The sequence below is a fragment of the Chinchilla lanigera genome, unplaced genomic scaffold (assembly GCF_000276665.1).
Source record: "Chinchilla lanigera isolate Chin_1 unplaced genomic scaffold, ChiLan1.0 scaffold00146, whole genome shotgun sequence".
Taxonomy (NCBI): domain Eukaryota; kingdom Metazoa; phylum Chordata; class Mammalia; order Rodentia; family Chinchillidae; genus Chinchilla; species Chinchilla lanigera.
In genome coordinates, this window is record NW_004955547.1 from 255,075 (window position 1) to 269,126 (window position 14,052).

Genomic DNA, 14,052 nt, shown 5'->3' on the forward strand with positions numbered 1-14,052 from the left:
TCCCCACCCCCTTGGACTCAAGCCTTTAGGCCTCCTGTGGATCTGTCTTTTCCAGCTTTCTACTTCTCTAGCTCTGTGCTCCTCCCAGGCCCACTATTGGTCCACCCACCTTGGCATCCAGCTTCTTGGCCTCCTGAGCCAGCTGCTTCTCCCGCATTACCTCCTCCTGCTTCTTGCGGGCTTCATTCTCTTGTTCTGCTTCCTAAGAACCATAGATGGGGCTGAGGCTTACACAGGCTGCGAGGGGAGGGGCTGACACTGAGGATGGAAGAGTGGGTGGCAATGGGACCAGCTAACCCCAGGTGGCCACCCTCTGGAGGGGGCACTTCCTGCCCCTAACAATGACAGGAAGGGGCTGGGCCCCCACCCTGCCCACCAGTTCACAGCTAAGAGGCCTGTCGCCAGCATCCATTGCTCCTCCCCAGGACTCAGAGGAGTTGGAAAAGGCCCAGACTTGAAGCCCAAGACCAACCAGTGCCCCAACCAGCTTTCTGTCAGCCTAACTCCTCTTTAAATCCTCTCTCCAGCTTACCTTATAGGAACGAATGAATCGGACAAATACTGGGAAGAATACAGAAGGAGGTGTGGTCTTGGGACTCTCACCAAAGTAGCACACAACTGCATTGTAGGCTTCCTGAGAAAGGGGCAGGAGAAGGGCTCAGGCTGGCACGAAGTCGAAGCCCAGCTCCCACACCAGGGACACAAGGGCCACCAAAAACAGCCCAGGGCTGAAGAGAGGAAACCAACCACTAAGGCCCTGGGAGCTGGACAGGATGCAGGGTCCCCAAAGCTCTGAAGAGCACGTGTCTCCAGAGGCAGTCACCACCCCCACCAAGTCCTTATTCCCCACACTAGTTGGTCTGCTGCCTGATAAAGAACCTGAGGCAGGCCCACGTAGACAGGCCTGGTGCTTGGCCCAGGCTGCTCCCGCCCCTTCCTCCACCCCTTGCTTGCCTCCGCTGTCTTGGCATCACGCTGGAGCTTGTCCAGTTTGCCTTCATTGGTGCTGAGGAAGCTCCGAAGGACGCTGTTGTCATGAATGCTGCATTCCCGCCGGATCAGCTCCATGCCCCGGCCCAGCTCCTTCACATCTAGCAGCACATTCTCCAGGGACACTGTGGTCACCAGAGGCCCGTTTGAGGCCTGCCCAGCAGGTGACATGCCCACCTCCCAGCCCAGGGCTACAGCAAATTCGCCCTCTTGCTCGGCAGGTGGTCACACCGTGTGGGAGCAAAGTGTGTATCAGGCAGCCGAGGCTCCCACAGTGGCAGGGAAAGAAGTAGAAGCTGTGAGCTCTCAGCCCCAAAGAACAAGACCCAGAAGGGAAGCCACAGAGGCTGCTGGTCTTCAAAGTGGAGCTGTCTCAGGCCTGTCCCAGTTTCGTGGCCAGGGCAGAAATAACAGCTATCTTCTGTCTATAAAGGGCTTTATGGCTTTTCTAAATACTTTGCACACATGTAGGAAACAGTCTTTCTGAGTGAGCTTGAAGGGGTTGGGAGTAAAGAGCTCTCCCTGCTCCCGTGGCACCTTGCTGGGAAGGGCTGGGCTGGGCCTAGTGTCCCTTGGAGGGCTCCCTCCATGGCAGCCCTTGCTCATGCATGGCTCTAGTGGAAAGCTTTGAAGCAGAAGCCAAAAGTCAGCGAAATGGACCCAAGTGTTCCCTCTCCTCAGTTTCTTGGGACTGTCCTAGGCTGGACATGAGAACAGGCATACCTAGCCAAGCTCTCCTTACCCGCTGCAGCTTTCTCCACGAAGTGTAGCTCATGCCAGAAGTTGGTCAGGTCTGGGTATTTTTCCTTCACCGTCAAGGCAATGAAATGCAGCAGTGTCATCTTCCGGTCAGTGGACTTTGTGTCCAGCAGCTGGGAGGGAGAGGAAGAGGGACAGTGCCAGAGAGTTAACATGCCGGCTTTACCAGCACTGCCCCTAGGCTTCCTGCCCAAGCTGCCCCCACCACCTTACCAGATCCAGGCTTTGGAGTTTGAAGCCATACACAGCTCCTCGCTTGCTGCTGTTCATGTAGTTCCCCAGAGCAAGTATGATCTGTCCAAAAGATGCGTGGGGGAGGTCAGGCCACATCCGAGGTCCTGCTCCTCTCCTTATTGCCCCAGTCGCTCAGCAGGACCTAGGAACCACCAGTACCCCAGCCACTCTTCCCCACCTCCAGCATCTGCTTCAGCTTCTGTGAGGACTTGACAGAGGCAGAGGCTGCGATGATGGCATTGAGTTGCTGGAAGAAGAGATGACACCTCCGTCAGCCAGGCTGGCCAATGGGGTAAAGTGAGGGAGGGGCTGGAAGGACAGAGGTGGAAGGGGCAGCATCAGAGAACCACAGTTCAGGGGAGGGATTCAGACGAGAGCTGTACCGGTGTGAGCATCTGCAGGTTGTCCTGAAAGTTGCCCAGGAAGGCCATGCCAGCCATTCGCTGGGTCAGCCGCTCCACCTTGCTGAAGAGCAGCATGAAGCGGTCCTCGGCTGCCAGCTCCTCCAGGGGCTGCCGCTCACGCTCATATTGCCGCAGCAGCTTCACCTCAGCCTCTGTGGGCAGGAAGCGCATCAAGCACTCCACAAAGTCCACAGGTAGTGTCTGCAGGTCAAACCTGTGTAGGAGAGAAGATATCTGGAGCTGGTTCTGGGGACCTCCATGCTGCCTGGTGATGTCTCTCCTCTTCATCTATGGTGAGGTCCAAGTACCTAAGCAGGACGAAGTACCTGTAGGACTTCTGCCCACCTCTCCGCCCTGTCTCTCCTACTTCCCTTCCTACACTAAAGCCAGATTCTATTTTCAGTATCCAAGGCACCACACTCCTCCCTCTGAGCCCTGAACTGGGCTAACGTGCACTTCCTCAGACCCAGTTGAGAAGTACTTGTTCTGGGAAGCCCACCTTGATCACCTCGCTCAGTCCTGTGGCTCTCACCTCCTATACTCTGCCAGCTTGGTGTCATTACTCAGTGTGCTGCACCATCCTCCCTAGTCTAGGGGCTCCCTTGGGTAAGGTGAGGGTGGATCTCTAGCACCTCATACAATGCTGCCCGGTACCCAGTCACTCCTGGTCATGCCAGTGGATGGCTGAGGGGTGTGATGGATTCCCATCAGGAGCACTAGAATTTAGGGAAAGCCAGGCTTCTGGGTGGAGAACTGGGCTGCCAACTGGCTGGGGACCAGGGCCAGGTAAGTAGGAGCCTCACGTGTGGATGGCCCTGCAGATCTCCTCTGCGGAGCGGCCAGCCTTGCGAAGAGTGATGGCCAGGTTCTTGGCACGGTTGGCTTCCAATAGGGTCACTTTGCTGGCAGCCTTTTGTGCTGTCTTGTTCTTGGAGCAGATGAGGTCAAGTGCAGGGCCCTGTGCTTTTGTCTTAAACAATTCCTCAAACTTGTCCAGGTCCAAGTCCTACCAGGAGCAGACAAGGGAAAATGCTACAGCTTCACACTATGAGAGGACTGACTGGTGTTATGCCCAGCATGGTGCCAGCTCTGACTCTCAAAGCTGACACTGGACTTTTCCAAGTCCAGAGAATCTGGCTAAAAGGTGCAACTTGGATCCCAGCCCCCAAGCCCACCTCTCTGGGCCCCAGACCCTGTCACCTCCAAAATCTTCTCATCATCAAGTTCACTAAAGACAGTGCCACTGATCTGATTGGGTTTCAGTGCTGTCCAGTTGAAGACGGGTAGCCGGAACTTGGTCTTGATAGGTTTCTTAATGCGAATGGCTGGTTTGGAAATAGGGTGAGTGAGGCAGGGACCAAGGGCATACTCCCCTGAACCCACTAGCCATACCCAGAGCCTTGGAGACACTCACCAGACAAGCCCACTGTCAAGACCACAGAGGGTGCAGCACCTGGGAGAGGTGGAGCTGGGGGACACTTGTCTAGGGGAAGAAGAAATTGCACCAGAGTCACAAGATTTTTCCTAGGCTTCCCATCCCTCTGCCTGTTTTCCTTTAAGACCCTCAGGCTTTGTGAACTCTGCTCAAGCTTCCCCCAGGAGTCCTACCTGATGAGGGGCTGGTGTTGGTCTCTGACCAAGTTCTCCTGCCCGGTCTGCACCTCTCCTCTGCTGTCTTGAGAGCACTTAGGAGCAGGCTACAGCTGCCCTCACACCTGTGCTAGCAATCTGAGCTTCCTCGATCTGGACCCTCCCTCACCCCTCCCACCCCGACCTAAAATTCTTCCAGCCCTCAAATGATGCCATTTCCCAGCTGATCCCTTACTAGAGTTTTGGCTCCACGGTGAGGCTGTCCCTAAAGACCAGGAGTCCCAGTTACCTGGTAATGGCGGTGGGGGTGGCGGCAAGGGCGGAGCTGGGGGTGGAGGCAGAGGAAGGGCCTCCTCAGCAGGTGTGCCAGGGGCCAGCAGGTCCATGTCAGAGGGTGGTCCACCTTCACTCAGCTCTGCAGGGCCTACTCTGGCCAGGGCCTCTCCCATGGACTCCAGGCCGCGGACACTTGGTTCCAGGTGGCATCGGCGCTGGAAGGCCTCTTCCTTCTCCTTAATGAGCCTCCGGAGGGTGTGTACCTGGTGGCTTGTGTTCTCATATGTCTCCTGTCAAGCAGACAGTGCCACTGAGGAAACAGTGGACTCGTAGTCTTTACCTCTAGGAGTGATAATTCCTACCTGAGGGACAATCAACTATGGTCTTCGTGAGGGTACTTGGAGCAGAATTCCAGGTGGGGACCAGGGGAAATTGGTGCAGCAGAACAGAAGTGGTGAGCAGAAGAGCCGACCTGCCTTCCCAGGCACTCTGAGTTCTTCCCTCTACCCGTTCTCACGGCATGGGCCCCTCAAGGGCCAGGGAAAAGGATAACTGTGAAACTCTTTGGCCACTGCCAGTCTGACACAGCTGCTCTCTCCACAGGGCCTCAATGCTCTTATTTCATTTGGTCTTGATTTGTCGCTCACTTGGAAGCCCCATGGACAGGCCCTGTCTTAGCCATCTCTCTATTTTCTACAGCCCCAGATACCGCCCTTAGCAGGGGCTGGGCCCAATGGAGGCAGCCTGTGTTCCCCTGGAAGAAAAGGTAGGCATGGGAACAAAGACTGAATATGAGGTGTACTTACCCTCCTGACTTAGGATACCTGGTAGACAACCTAACAAACAGCCAGAGCACCTGGGCTACCCTGCCCCTGCTCAGAAAGCAGGGACAGAGGACCACAGTGAGGGGAGAGCCCCAGAGTGAGATGGGAGGCACCAGCCGGGACTGGACTCCAAAGGTGGCCGTGGATACCTCCTCCATTCCCACCTCTTCTCTGTGGCTTCAGCTTCCCTCCCCAAATAAAAAATGGGGTGAAATCCCCAGCCCACCTTATCTGAGTACCTAAAGGGTAAATCAAGATTTTTTCTTTAAAGTTAGGAGTGGTGGCACATGCTTGTAATCCCAGAACTCGGGTTGATGCAGGAGGATTCCAATTTTGAGCCTAGCACCTGGGCAATTTAGAGAGACCGTGTCTCAAAATTTTTTGAAAAAACTTTTAAAAGGCTGACAGTGTACCTCAGTGAGAAAACCCTGACCCCTCCACACACACACCCCTTGCCTTGACATGACCCAAGAGGGAGAAGCAAGGTCCTGAGGCACTGGAGCCCACAGTCAGTCAGGGCCTCTTCCTGGGATTACTTGATACCTTGATGTTCTCCAGCTCCTTCTCCCGCTGGAGCAGCTGCTTCTCTAGCTCTGCCACCCGCATCATGTTCTCATTCTCCAGGTCTAGAAGCTTCTCTGTGAGCTGCAGGAAGGGAAGGGCAGATTCAGTACTATCCCTAAAATGTGAGCACTCAGCATAACCAGAATGGTCAGATCTGGGCCCAAACCTCCAAGGCGCCAAAGGCAATTTGGTCAGGTGGCTTTTCCCAAATCACTGCCACGGGCCCAGGGTCTGACACCATATGAAAAGCAACAGATACAAGACAGGAGACAGCAATCTGTCCCAAGTCTATGGTTACCTCAAGCCCAGCCCTGGAGGTCAATGTGTGTTCCAATGGGTGAATATTCAGTAGCTCAGCCCACAGCACACTCTCGAGAGCCCCTGTGGGTCCTAAACCCTTCCAATCTGGAGGCAAATGGGTCAGCTCAAGATTCTGGAACTCAGGGCTGCAGATATAGCTCAGTGGCACAAGCGCCTGCCTAGCAAGTGCAAGGTCCTGAGTTCAATTCCCGGTACCAAAAAAAAAAAAAAAAGAAGATTCTGGAACTCAGATGTCCCAACCCTCCACAGCAGGCAAAGAAGGCCACATACATGAGATACATGCTCCTCCAGCTCCTCCACCTTTTCCAGGGCCACATTCTTGGTCTCAGCATCCTCCAACAAACCCCCTACATCAAACACGTTGTCGAGGTATGCCTGGATTTGCACCTGCAGCTTCTCACTCTCTGTGTGCCTTGACTTCTGGGAGAAAAGCATAGTAGTAATTGGGGCTGCCAAAAGGGTCAGGGGGAGCATCCTGGGAAATCTTAGTTGTGGTTACCCTTCACTCCCCCTTTCTGAAGCACACAGGGACCTCCTGCTGCTGGCCTCATCAGTCATTCAGGTCTGCAAGGAGCTATCAGCCATCTTAGAGGGGGACACTTCTACTGATGGACCCGAGTCCCAGGCAGGTTTCAAAAGCATCCAGGTCTAGGCTCTTGCAAGAGGAACATCTTTTATGAGGCGTCTAAGTTGGTCCTTTATCTCGAAGTACCTCACCTCAGTCACTGGCCAGCTTACCTGCAGGAACTCCTCCAGCCCCAGCTTGGTGAACTCGTACTGCAGGTGGACCCGGAAGTTCATGTCCTCCACAGAGTGCACCACAATGTTGATGAACTGCATGCAGGCCACCTGGGGAAGCACGACACCACAACTGTCAGCACGGCCCCATCCTTAGGGCGTGCACAGCCTTACTGGGTACGTGCCTGCCCCCGGCCACGTCCTCACCATGAAGTCAATGTTGCTGTCCTCATTCCGGAAATACTCCATCAGCTTCTCAAAGCGGTGCAGCTCCTTACACACCTGAATGAGCAAACTTTCTCAGGGAAAGGAGCTACCCCAAGCAGAATCCAAGTCCCTGAGGACTGACTCCCAGGGAAGGCATTTGTTCAGACCAAGTATAACCACAGTTCTATCTACAGAATGGGCCATTCTGGACACTATATTTTTTAAAAAATTTTATTAGTACACATTTGCAATACATAATGATTACATTCTTCATGGGAAGTTGGTATATATACACAACACATCTTTGTGTGTGTGTGTAGTGTGTGTGTAAGAGAAACAGAGACAAAGAGACACACACAGAGAGAGGGAGCACAAAAGAGAGTGTGCAAGAGAGTGACAGGGTCTCACTAGTTCAGGCTGGCCTTGAACTCATGATGTAGCCTCTAACTTGTGGCAATCCTACCTCAGCCTTCCAAGCGCTGGGATTACAGGCATGTACCACCACCATGTCTGGCAACATATCTTAATTCTTTTTATATCTCCTTCACCTCCCTATTCTGGACACTATAGAAGAAAACCTGGGACTTGGAATCTGGCCCTAGTTATCTGGTCCCAATTCAGAGAAATCACTAAAGCCTGTGCCCTTAGGCTGGGCTTTAGATGCCTCTTAGGCCAGGTCAATATGACACACAAAGGCCTGATACTGTCCAGTTACTGAAGGAAGGAGAAAAGGGACATGGGAAGGGAGTCAGGTCAGGGCTGAGCAGGAGGCTGAGGTCCCAGGGGACACAGAGGTGGACTGGTGGCGGGGGGGGGGGGTTTAGTGTGCAGGAAAGCCCTCTGCTGAAAGGGGTCCAGAGGCTCCTCTTAGTCCCGGGGCTTCAGGGAGGAAGAGTAATTTCCTGGCTTGAACAATGGATGTCAGGGAAGAGGTCCAGAGAGAAGGAAGGGGTGGAACCACAGCTCTGGCTGGATATCGAGGAATCCCATGTTCAAGCAGACTGGGGTTTCGAAGCCAGGCCCAGGAGCTTGGGAAATTCCACAGAAGAGCTCCTTTTCTCCTCACCAATGGAGAAGACATCTTTCTCTTTCCCTGCAAACACACTCACTCCAGGGTCTACTCACACGTTCCCTTAAGAACAACCTGTGCAGTCTCGGAAAGTGCAGATGCCCAGGCTCAAGTGGGTATGCAGTGGGGCACAGCAAGCTCCTCAGGTGATTCTAATGATGGCCAAGTTAGGACTACTCACTGCAGCCTACAGCACACTTAGCCAATTTCCTGGCACAGGATCTAGTAAGACTCAAGTTCCAGTTTTGCTTTGGTACTAGCACTGCTCTGAGGAGCAACCTGTGTAGCCAAGCCAGCAGGACTTTCAATCACTGGAGATTTATAGGTAATGGTGCTTACCTCCTGGCTCCCTGCCTTCCCCCCTGCTAAAAAACACACATGCAGGCAGGAGACTGACCTCTTTGAAATTATCAAAGGCAGCAAGGATGATTTCATGACCTCCTCGCACCAAACACACAGCTGCCAGGAGCTCCAGCACCAGGGCTTTGGTCCTAGTGGGTAAAGAAGGAAGATTAGCATCCCAGCTTCCATCCTCGCAACCATATAAGCTCATGGCCACAGCTGGCAGAGTCCTCTGGAGAATGCTTGTTGGCGAAGGGCAGGGGTGGGCTTTAGAAAGCAGGCAGGGAGGAAGGCTTGTGCCCTTGCTGCTGTGCAGACCAGAGGGAGCCAGGGACATTCTTCCAGCAGAGGTGAGGGAGCCAACCAAGGCTCTGATCCTGGCTACAGGACCCCAAGGCCAAAAAGGACTTGTCAGGGACAAATGGAGCCCAGATGCCCAGAGCCCTGGAAAAGGGGGTGGGGAATTCACCTTGGATTCTTGTTGTTGAGGCTAAGTGCAATCTCATTGACAGCGTGGGGGTGGGACATGACCAGGTTGAAGCCGTACTACGGAGAAAAGAACAAAGGGAGGACTCTGATGGTGGTGAAGGGAGAACCCAGCGCAGTCCTTGGCCATAGGCCATCCAGCAAACCTATCTTTCACGGTCTGGTGCCTGCTAGCTGTCCCGGTTCGGGAGAGCATCCAGGGCTAGTGCAGAACCTTACCTGGTAGTTCATGATGGCTCTGAGACAAAGGATACAGACATGGACGTCATCCTTCTGGCTCACCAGGCGGGAGTTCTTCAGGGCCCTGCGGCCGGGGAGAGTGCTGTACCTGGGAGAGAGGGCCAGGCAGTCAGGTGGGGACTGAGGTTGCTGCTGAATGGTCACAGCATGCTCACCATCGCCCAGACTGCAGGCTGGCCCTTAGCAGTGAAAGAAATGGGGAGAGGAGGATCTTGTACCAACAGCCAAGAGAGAGGATGCAGGATGAAGGGCAGTCAGCCTGTGTTCACCTACCTGGGACAGACCTTTGTCACCAACTGCCCAGGATCTCAGCTTCATAACCAGTGCCCAAACCAGCCTAACCCCAGAGATGCTCCAAAATACACACGGTAGCATTCAAAGCCTTTTCAGTCCTTCAAATGTGCCCTGCGAGACACTCATCTGAGCCTTCCCTCTGCCCACTTCTAGTGGCAGCATCTTCTACACCTTTCATGGAGCAGAAGCATCTTGTCTCTCATCCCACTTCTGCATCTCCAAAAGGCAGAGCAGATCCCCAAAGCTTTAAGAAGGCCAGGCAGCCACTCCTAGCCTTGCATCACCCCTCAAACACCTTAATGATCTTTCATGGAAAAAAAAAAAAAAAAAGAAAGAAAAGAGGAAGCACGTATGCTCCTACATGACTAGAATGATAAGCAACGTCTGAGGTCAAAACCCAAAGGAACAGCAGAAGAGCACAGCCCTGAGAGAGGGGCTGAGGAAAGGGCTACAGGGCCCAAAGGACAGCCTCTGGGGGCAGCAAGGGCTCTGAGAATCATCCTGTCCATCGGTCTGCCTCCCAGCAGGATGGCTCTTCAAAACCACAGACAAATGAGTGCACAGGCTTGGAGAAAAAAAGGCCCAAAGGAAGAAGGGAAAGGAAGGGAAGGGCAGGAAGGTAGATGGGTGGGAGCTGGTCTCTGAGCAGCTGACGGGCAGATCAAGTGCTAGAGGGAAACAGACATGAAGGCAGGACCCGGTTCAGCCTGTGAAGCCCGATCCCTGCCTGAGCAGCCGGGGAGGAATGGCTGAGAGAGTGGAACCCCAGATGGGGTGGCACAGCTGAGGACCACATACTTACCCAGGACAGACCGCTGGGCAGAGTCAAGGAGACAGAGAGGACAGACCAGAGACAGACTGGCAGGCAGAAGGCAAGAGAGCTGAGCCTGGAAGCAAGAGTGGAGGGAGGAGCATGAGCACTCACCGTGGTTACCAAGACCTGGGCTGGGCTGGGGCTGGGGTGGGAGGCAGGCGGGCAGAGCGAATGCACACATACCGGAGCACAGACTGGCGCGCAGAGCGAGCGAGGCTGTTGGTGAAGGGGGCCGAAAGGGCGCTGGGTGGCTGCAGGTCCTCGATTGACCTGCTCCAGGACCGGAGCTTGTCAAATGCACCATCATCACCACTCTCCAGACCCTCAAAGTCAAACCTGGAGCACGAAAGGACATATATGCGCACACAAAGGCACATACACAGAAATAGTTGTGCCAAGCCCTCTGCTGAGCCCGCCCCCATCCTTCAGGCCTCCAGGGTAAACAAAAAGCAAAGGCAGCAAGAAGAAAGAACAGAATTGGCCAGAAGACACCCAATCCTGGTCAGGAGGGTGCCAACACAGAGGAGGCCCAGAAGTTTTAGGAAGATGGGGACTCTGAAGAGATGGGACACTATGAGGTCAGCTCTCTGCTCCCTGTGGCCGGCAACTCCAGGAGTGGCCTCCCCATAGCCCGAAGGCAGTAGGGACCAGCTCTTTTCCTGCACACACAGCCTCAGATGGGGCAGCTCAAGGTATGGGTCCACAGGAGAATCTGCCACAAGGAGGAGGTGGTGGGTGACGCACAAACTATGGCTCTTGCTAGTTGGCCAACAGCAGTGGCCGAAAGGCCTCTCGCTGTTCTGATGGAGCCCCATTTGTTCTGGATTGAGTCAGGCTGAATGGAAGGGAACTACAACTCCGGCAAGTCCAGAGCGGAATGCTCTTTTATGTTTAGGAGGGGTACTCCCGCCCTACGCCAACACTGAATTTTTCTGGTTCTAGGGATGGAACCCAGGGCCTCAAGCATGGACAGGCACTCTACCACTAAGCTACCCCAGCTCCCGTAGTGCTTTTTTGTTTTTGTTCTTTGAGACGAGGTCTTGCTATGTAGCACAGGCTGCCCTTAAATTCAGCGATCTTCCTTCCTCAGCCTCTCAAGTACAGGGATTACAGGCACGTGCCACCACATCTGGCCTAGCACAGGGTTTTAAAATGAGGTTTTTTATGATTAGCTACTTGAGGTGTTTCTAGGTTTTCCTAATATAGAGGCTCCTTGGGCTTCCACTTCCCTGAGGGAAGAAATTGAAGGTTGAGACCGGACGAAGGAGCTCAGTCTAGCCCTGCTCGCAGTGAGGATAGTTTCTCAATTCCTGCTTCTGGAATCACATGTCTCCCACCATTAGCAATATGGCAGATCACAGCCAAGATCAGGAACTTACAGGGCCTTTTCTTACACACTCCCAGTTGGGTGCACCCCTTCAGAAGCTGAGAAGCAATCTCACTCCCTGTCCTCTGCATCTGTGGGCCACTAAAGGATATTTGTGGGCCACAAGTTATTTTTTCTAGGGAAAGCGTCTCCCATAAGTTCCTCTCCCCACAGAGCAAGGCTCTGGTCAAAGGCACAGAGACCAGGGCTTTCTGGAACAGGAAGCAGTATCTGCAATGCCCAAACATTTCATAGCAAGTGGAGGAGGCATCATTGCCACGACAATCAGGAGGTGGTCAGTGGGGCTCTCCAGTAGACATCAGAGGACTCTGTCTCTCGGGCAGACAGCTTGCTGGTAGCTTTCCATCAGTAACAGCACCCCTGAGCACTGGACAGGCAGCTTTCAAATAAATGTCTTCTCTCAAACTCTCCTTGGCCTCACCCCTTTCCCCCAAACTCTCCCAGAACATATACGCTCTGTTTCTTCTTAAAACAGTATACTGCCATGGATACTACTGAGGCTGCAGTATATTCTTGGTTTAAAGCAGCTGGGATTTGTTTGCCTTTTCAAATAAGATAGGCTTATTAGGAAAAATCACCTTACATCCTTTTACTATAAAAGGTCTGAATTAAAAAAAAAAAAAAACTTCAGCATAGATTTTTCATTTATTTCTATAAAAAGAATATTTAAAGGGATCCAAAGATCACAAGGTATGATTTCTACAGGGATGGGAACAGGGAGTGGTTCACACTTGACTTTAACAGAGCATCGCTTGGAAAAGGTGACAGGGAGGCCAACCTACGACAGGCATCAGTTCGTGCCCCAGGAGAGGAGACTGAAGATCTGCCAGACAAAGAACAGCCAAAGGGCAGACAGTAAGAAACTGAAAGTCTAGGTGACGGCCAAGGTCCAGGACGGACCAGTTTCCTTGGACACGGGACTTTTGGCGCTGGGCAAATCGTAAGCCAACTGGGATGATTACTCTTCCAAGGGTTCATTTATCTAGGGCTACTTTTTTTCTCGCATAGCGAGACCCTATCTCAAAAAAACAAACACAAAAACGTATTAGTTGTTTTTTGTTTTTTGTCTTTTTTTAAGACAAGGTTTCACTATGTAGTTCAGGCTGGCCTTGAGCTCACTTTGTAGCCCAGGCTGGTCTTGAACTTGCAAAGATCCTCCTGCCTCAGCCTCCGAGTGCTGGGATTACAGGCGTGCACCACCACACCCAGCATCTAGGGCTACTTTGTTTACTATTATTGTCATCTATCTTTCTATAAAGTCAGGAAATTATGATAAAGCATACCACCTTGAATAATAAAATGAGCAATAAGGCCTCTACCACAGTAAAGACCGAAGATGTTCCAAATCCTAAGTGGTCACACACATCATCAATTAATCCTTACAACCCTGGAATGAAGACCTCCTCTTACAGAAGAGGACAAATGTGCTTGTGGTCACACAGCCAGTACAAGCTATACCTGAGGCCCAAACCTGACTCTGTCTGCTTGAAAGACCTTGTTCTCTGCACTATACCTCACCTGTCCTAACTCGCTTCTGGTCGCCTCCAAGCCCCCTGCCTGCCCAAAGCTCCCAAATGCTTCATCTGTCAGGCCAGGTCAAAGAATATGGGTTCAACAATGACCTGGAGTAAAACATTCACTTCTGGGGACCCACAGCTGCTTCACCAAGACTCAGTTCTCCAGAGATGGATGGATCCCATCAAGGCATCTCTCCCGGTAGCCAGGACCTTACCTTGGATTGCCTGCCCTAGCCTCACATTGGGTCCTTGGGTTCTGATGCCAAACCCCCCTTCCACACCACTCTTCCTGCTCCCCAAACACACCGTCTATTCCAGCCAACGGGTCAGTCTTCGCTGATCCCCAGACGTCCCCTTGGCTTTCCCGTCCATTCTACATCGCTCCTGGGCTATTTCTCCTGTCCTGGGATGCCTGTTCCCACCTTCACTTGTTACAGTTTTAACTTTCCTCTCTGAGTAGAATGGGGCTCTACCCTCCCCAACGAGTCCCTTCCTTTGGCCCCAGGTGGTACTCACATGACGGAACACTGCGCAAAGGACAGGTAATCCACCAGGACATCCAGGCCTTTGTTTTCATCATTTAGAAACTCCCTCACCCACCTGCAGACACAGGAGAACATAGGGGAAGGGGTCTGCTAAAGTGCATGGAGGAGCTGGGCATGGTAGCACATGCCTGTAATCCCAGCACTCGGGAGGCTGAGGCAGGAGGATCATTGCAAGTTCAAGACCAGCCTGGGCTACAAAGTGAGTCAAGGCCAGCCTGAACTGCATAGCAGGACCCTGTCTCAGGAAAAAAAAAAAAAAGACAAAAAAATTAAAGTGCATGGAGGGTGAGGGGTCTCTGACCCAGTAATACACCCCTCTGGATCCTTCTGCAATCTACAACCACACTAGGAAAATTCTGAAGACCAAAATCCATGAGCCAGCAGCCTGGACTTTCCTCAGGCAGAGTAGCTAGGGACAGGTCCTTTCAATACCACTTACTTTATCATGAAC

General features: G+C 52.8%; 1 protein-coding gene across 6 annotated transcripts in view; it reads right to left on the reverse strand.

Annotated features, from left to right (window-relative positions):
- The window catches only part of Fmnl3 (formin-like 3), a 58,009-nt gene that overhangs the window by 1,926 nt on the left and 42,031 nt on the right, over positions 1 to 14,052 (reverse strand). For 3 of the 6 annotated variants that reach the window (XM_005411842.2, XM_005411841.2, XM_013508462.1), the window contains exons 5-24: positions 13,573 to 13,656; positions 10,336 to 10,488; positions 9,024 to 9,132; positions 8,788 to 8,864; positions 8,374 to 8,467; positions 6,908 to 6,982; positions 6,701 to 6,811; positions 6,233 to 6,382; positions 5,621 to 5,722; positions 4,267 to 4,543; positions 3,802 to 3,870; positions 3,588 to 3,712; positions 3,191 to 3,393; positions 2,367 to 2,601; positions 2,162 to 2,230; positions 1,963 to 2,043; positions 1,733 to 1,862; positions 955 to 1,115; positions 533 to 634; positions 110 to 202 (exon numbers count right to left, since the gene is read on the reverse strand). In XM_005411842.2, coding sequence (XP_005411899.1) covers positions 110 to 202; positions 533 to 634; positions 955 to 1,115; positions 1,733 to 1,862; positions 1,963 to 2,043; positions 2,162 to 2,230; positions 2,367 to 2,601; positions 3,191 to 3,393; positions 3,588 to 3,712; positions 3,802 to 3,870; positions 4,267 to 4,543; positions 5,621 to 5,722; positions 6,233 to 6,382; positions 6,701 to 6,811; positions 6,908 to 6,982; positions 8,374 to 8,467; positions 8,788 to 8,864; positions 9,024 to 9,132; positions 10,336 to 10,488; positions 13,573 to 13,656 — 2,500 coding nt within the window. The remainder of the gene's footprint in view (positions 1 to 109; positions 203 to 532; positions 635 to 954; positions 1,116 to 1,732; positions 1,863 to 1,962; positions 2,044 to 2,161; positions 2,231 to 2,366; positions 2,602 to 3,190; positions 3,394 to 3,587; positions 3,713 to 3,801; positions 3,871 to 4,266; positions 4,544 to 5,620; positions 5,723 to 6,232; positions 6,383 to 6,700; positions 6,812 to 6,907; positions 6,983 to 8,373; positions 8,468 to 8,787; positions 8,865 to 9,023; positions 9,133 to 10,335; positions 10,489 to 13,572; positions 13,657 to 14,052) is intronic. The other 3 variants (XM_005411844.2, XM_005411843.2, XM_013508461.1) reach the window with 2 other exon arrangements.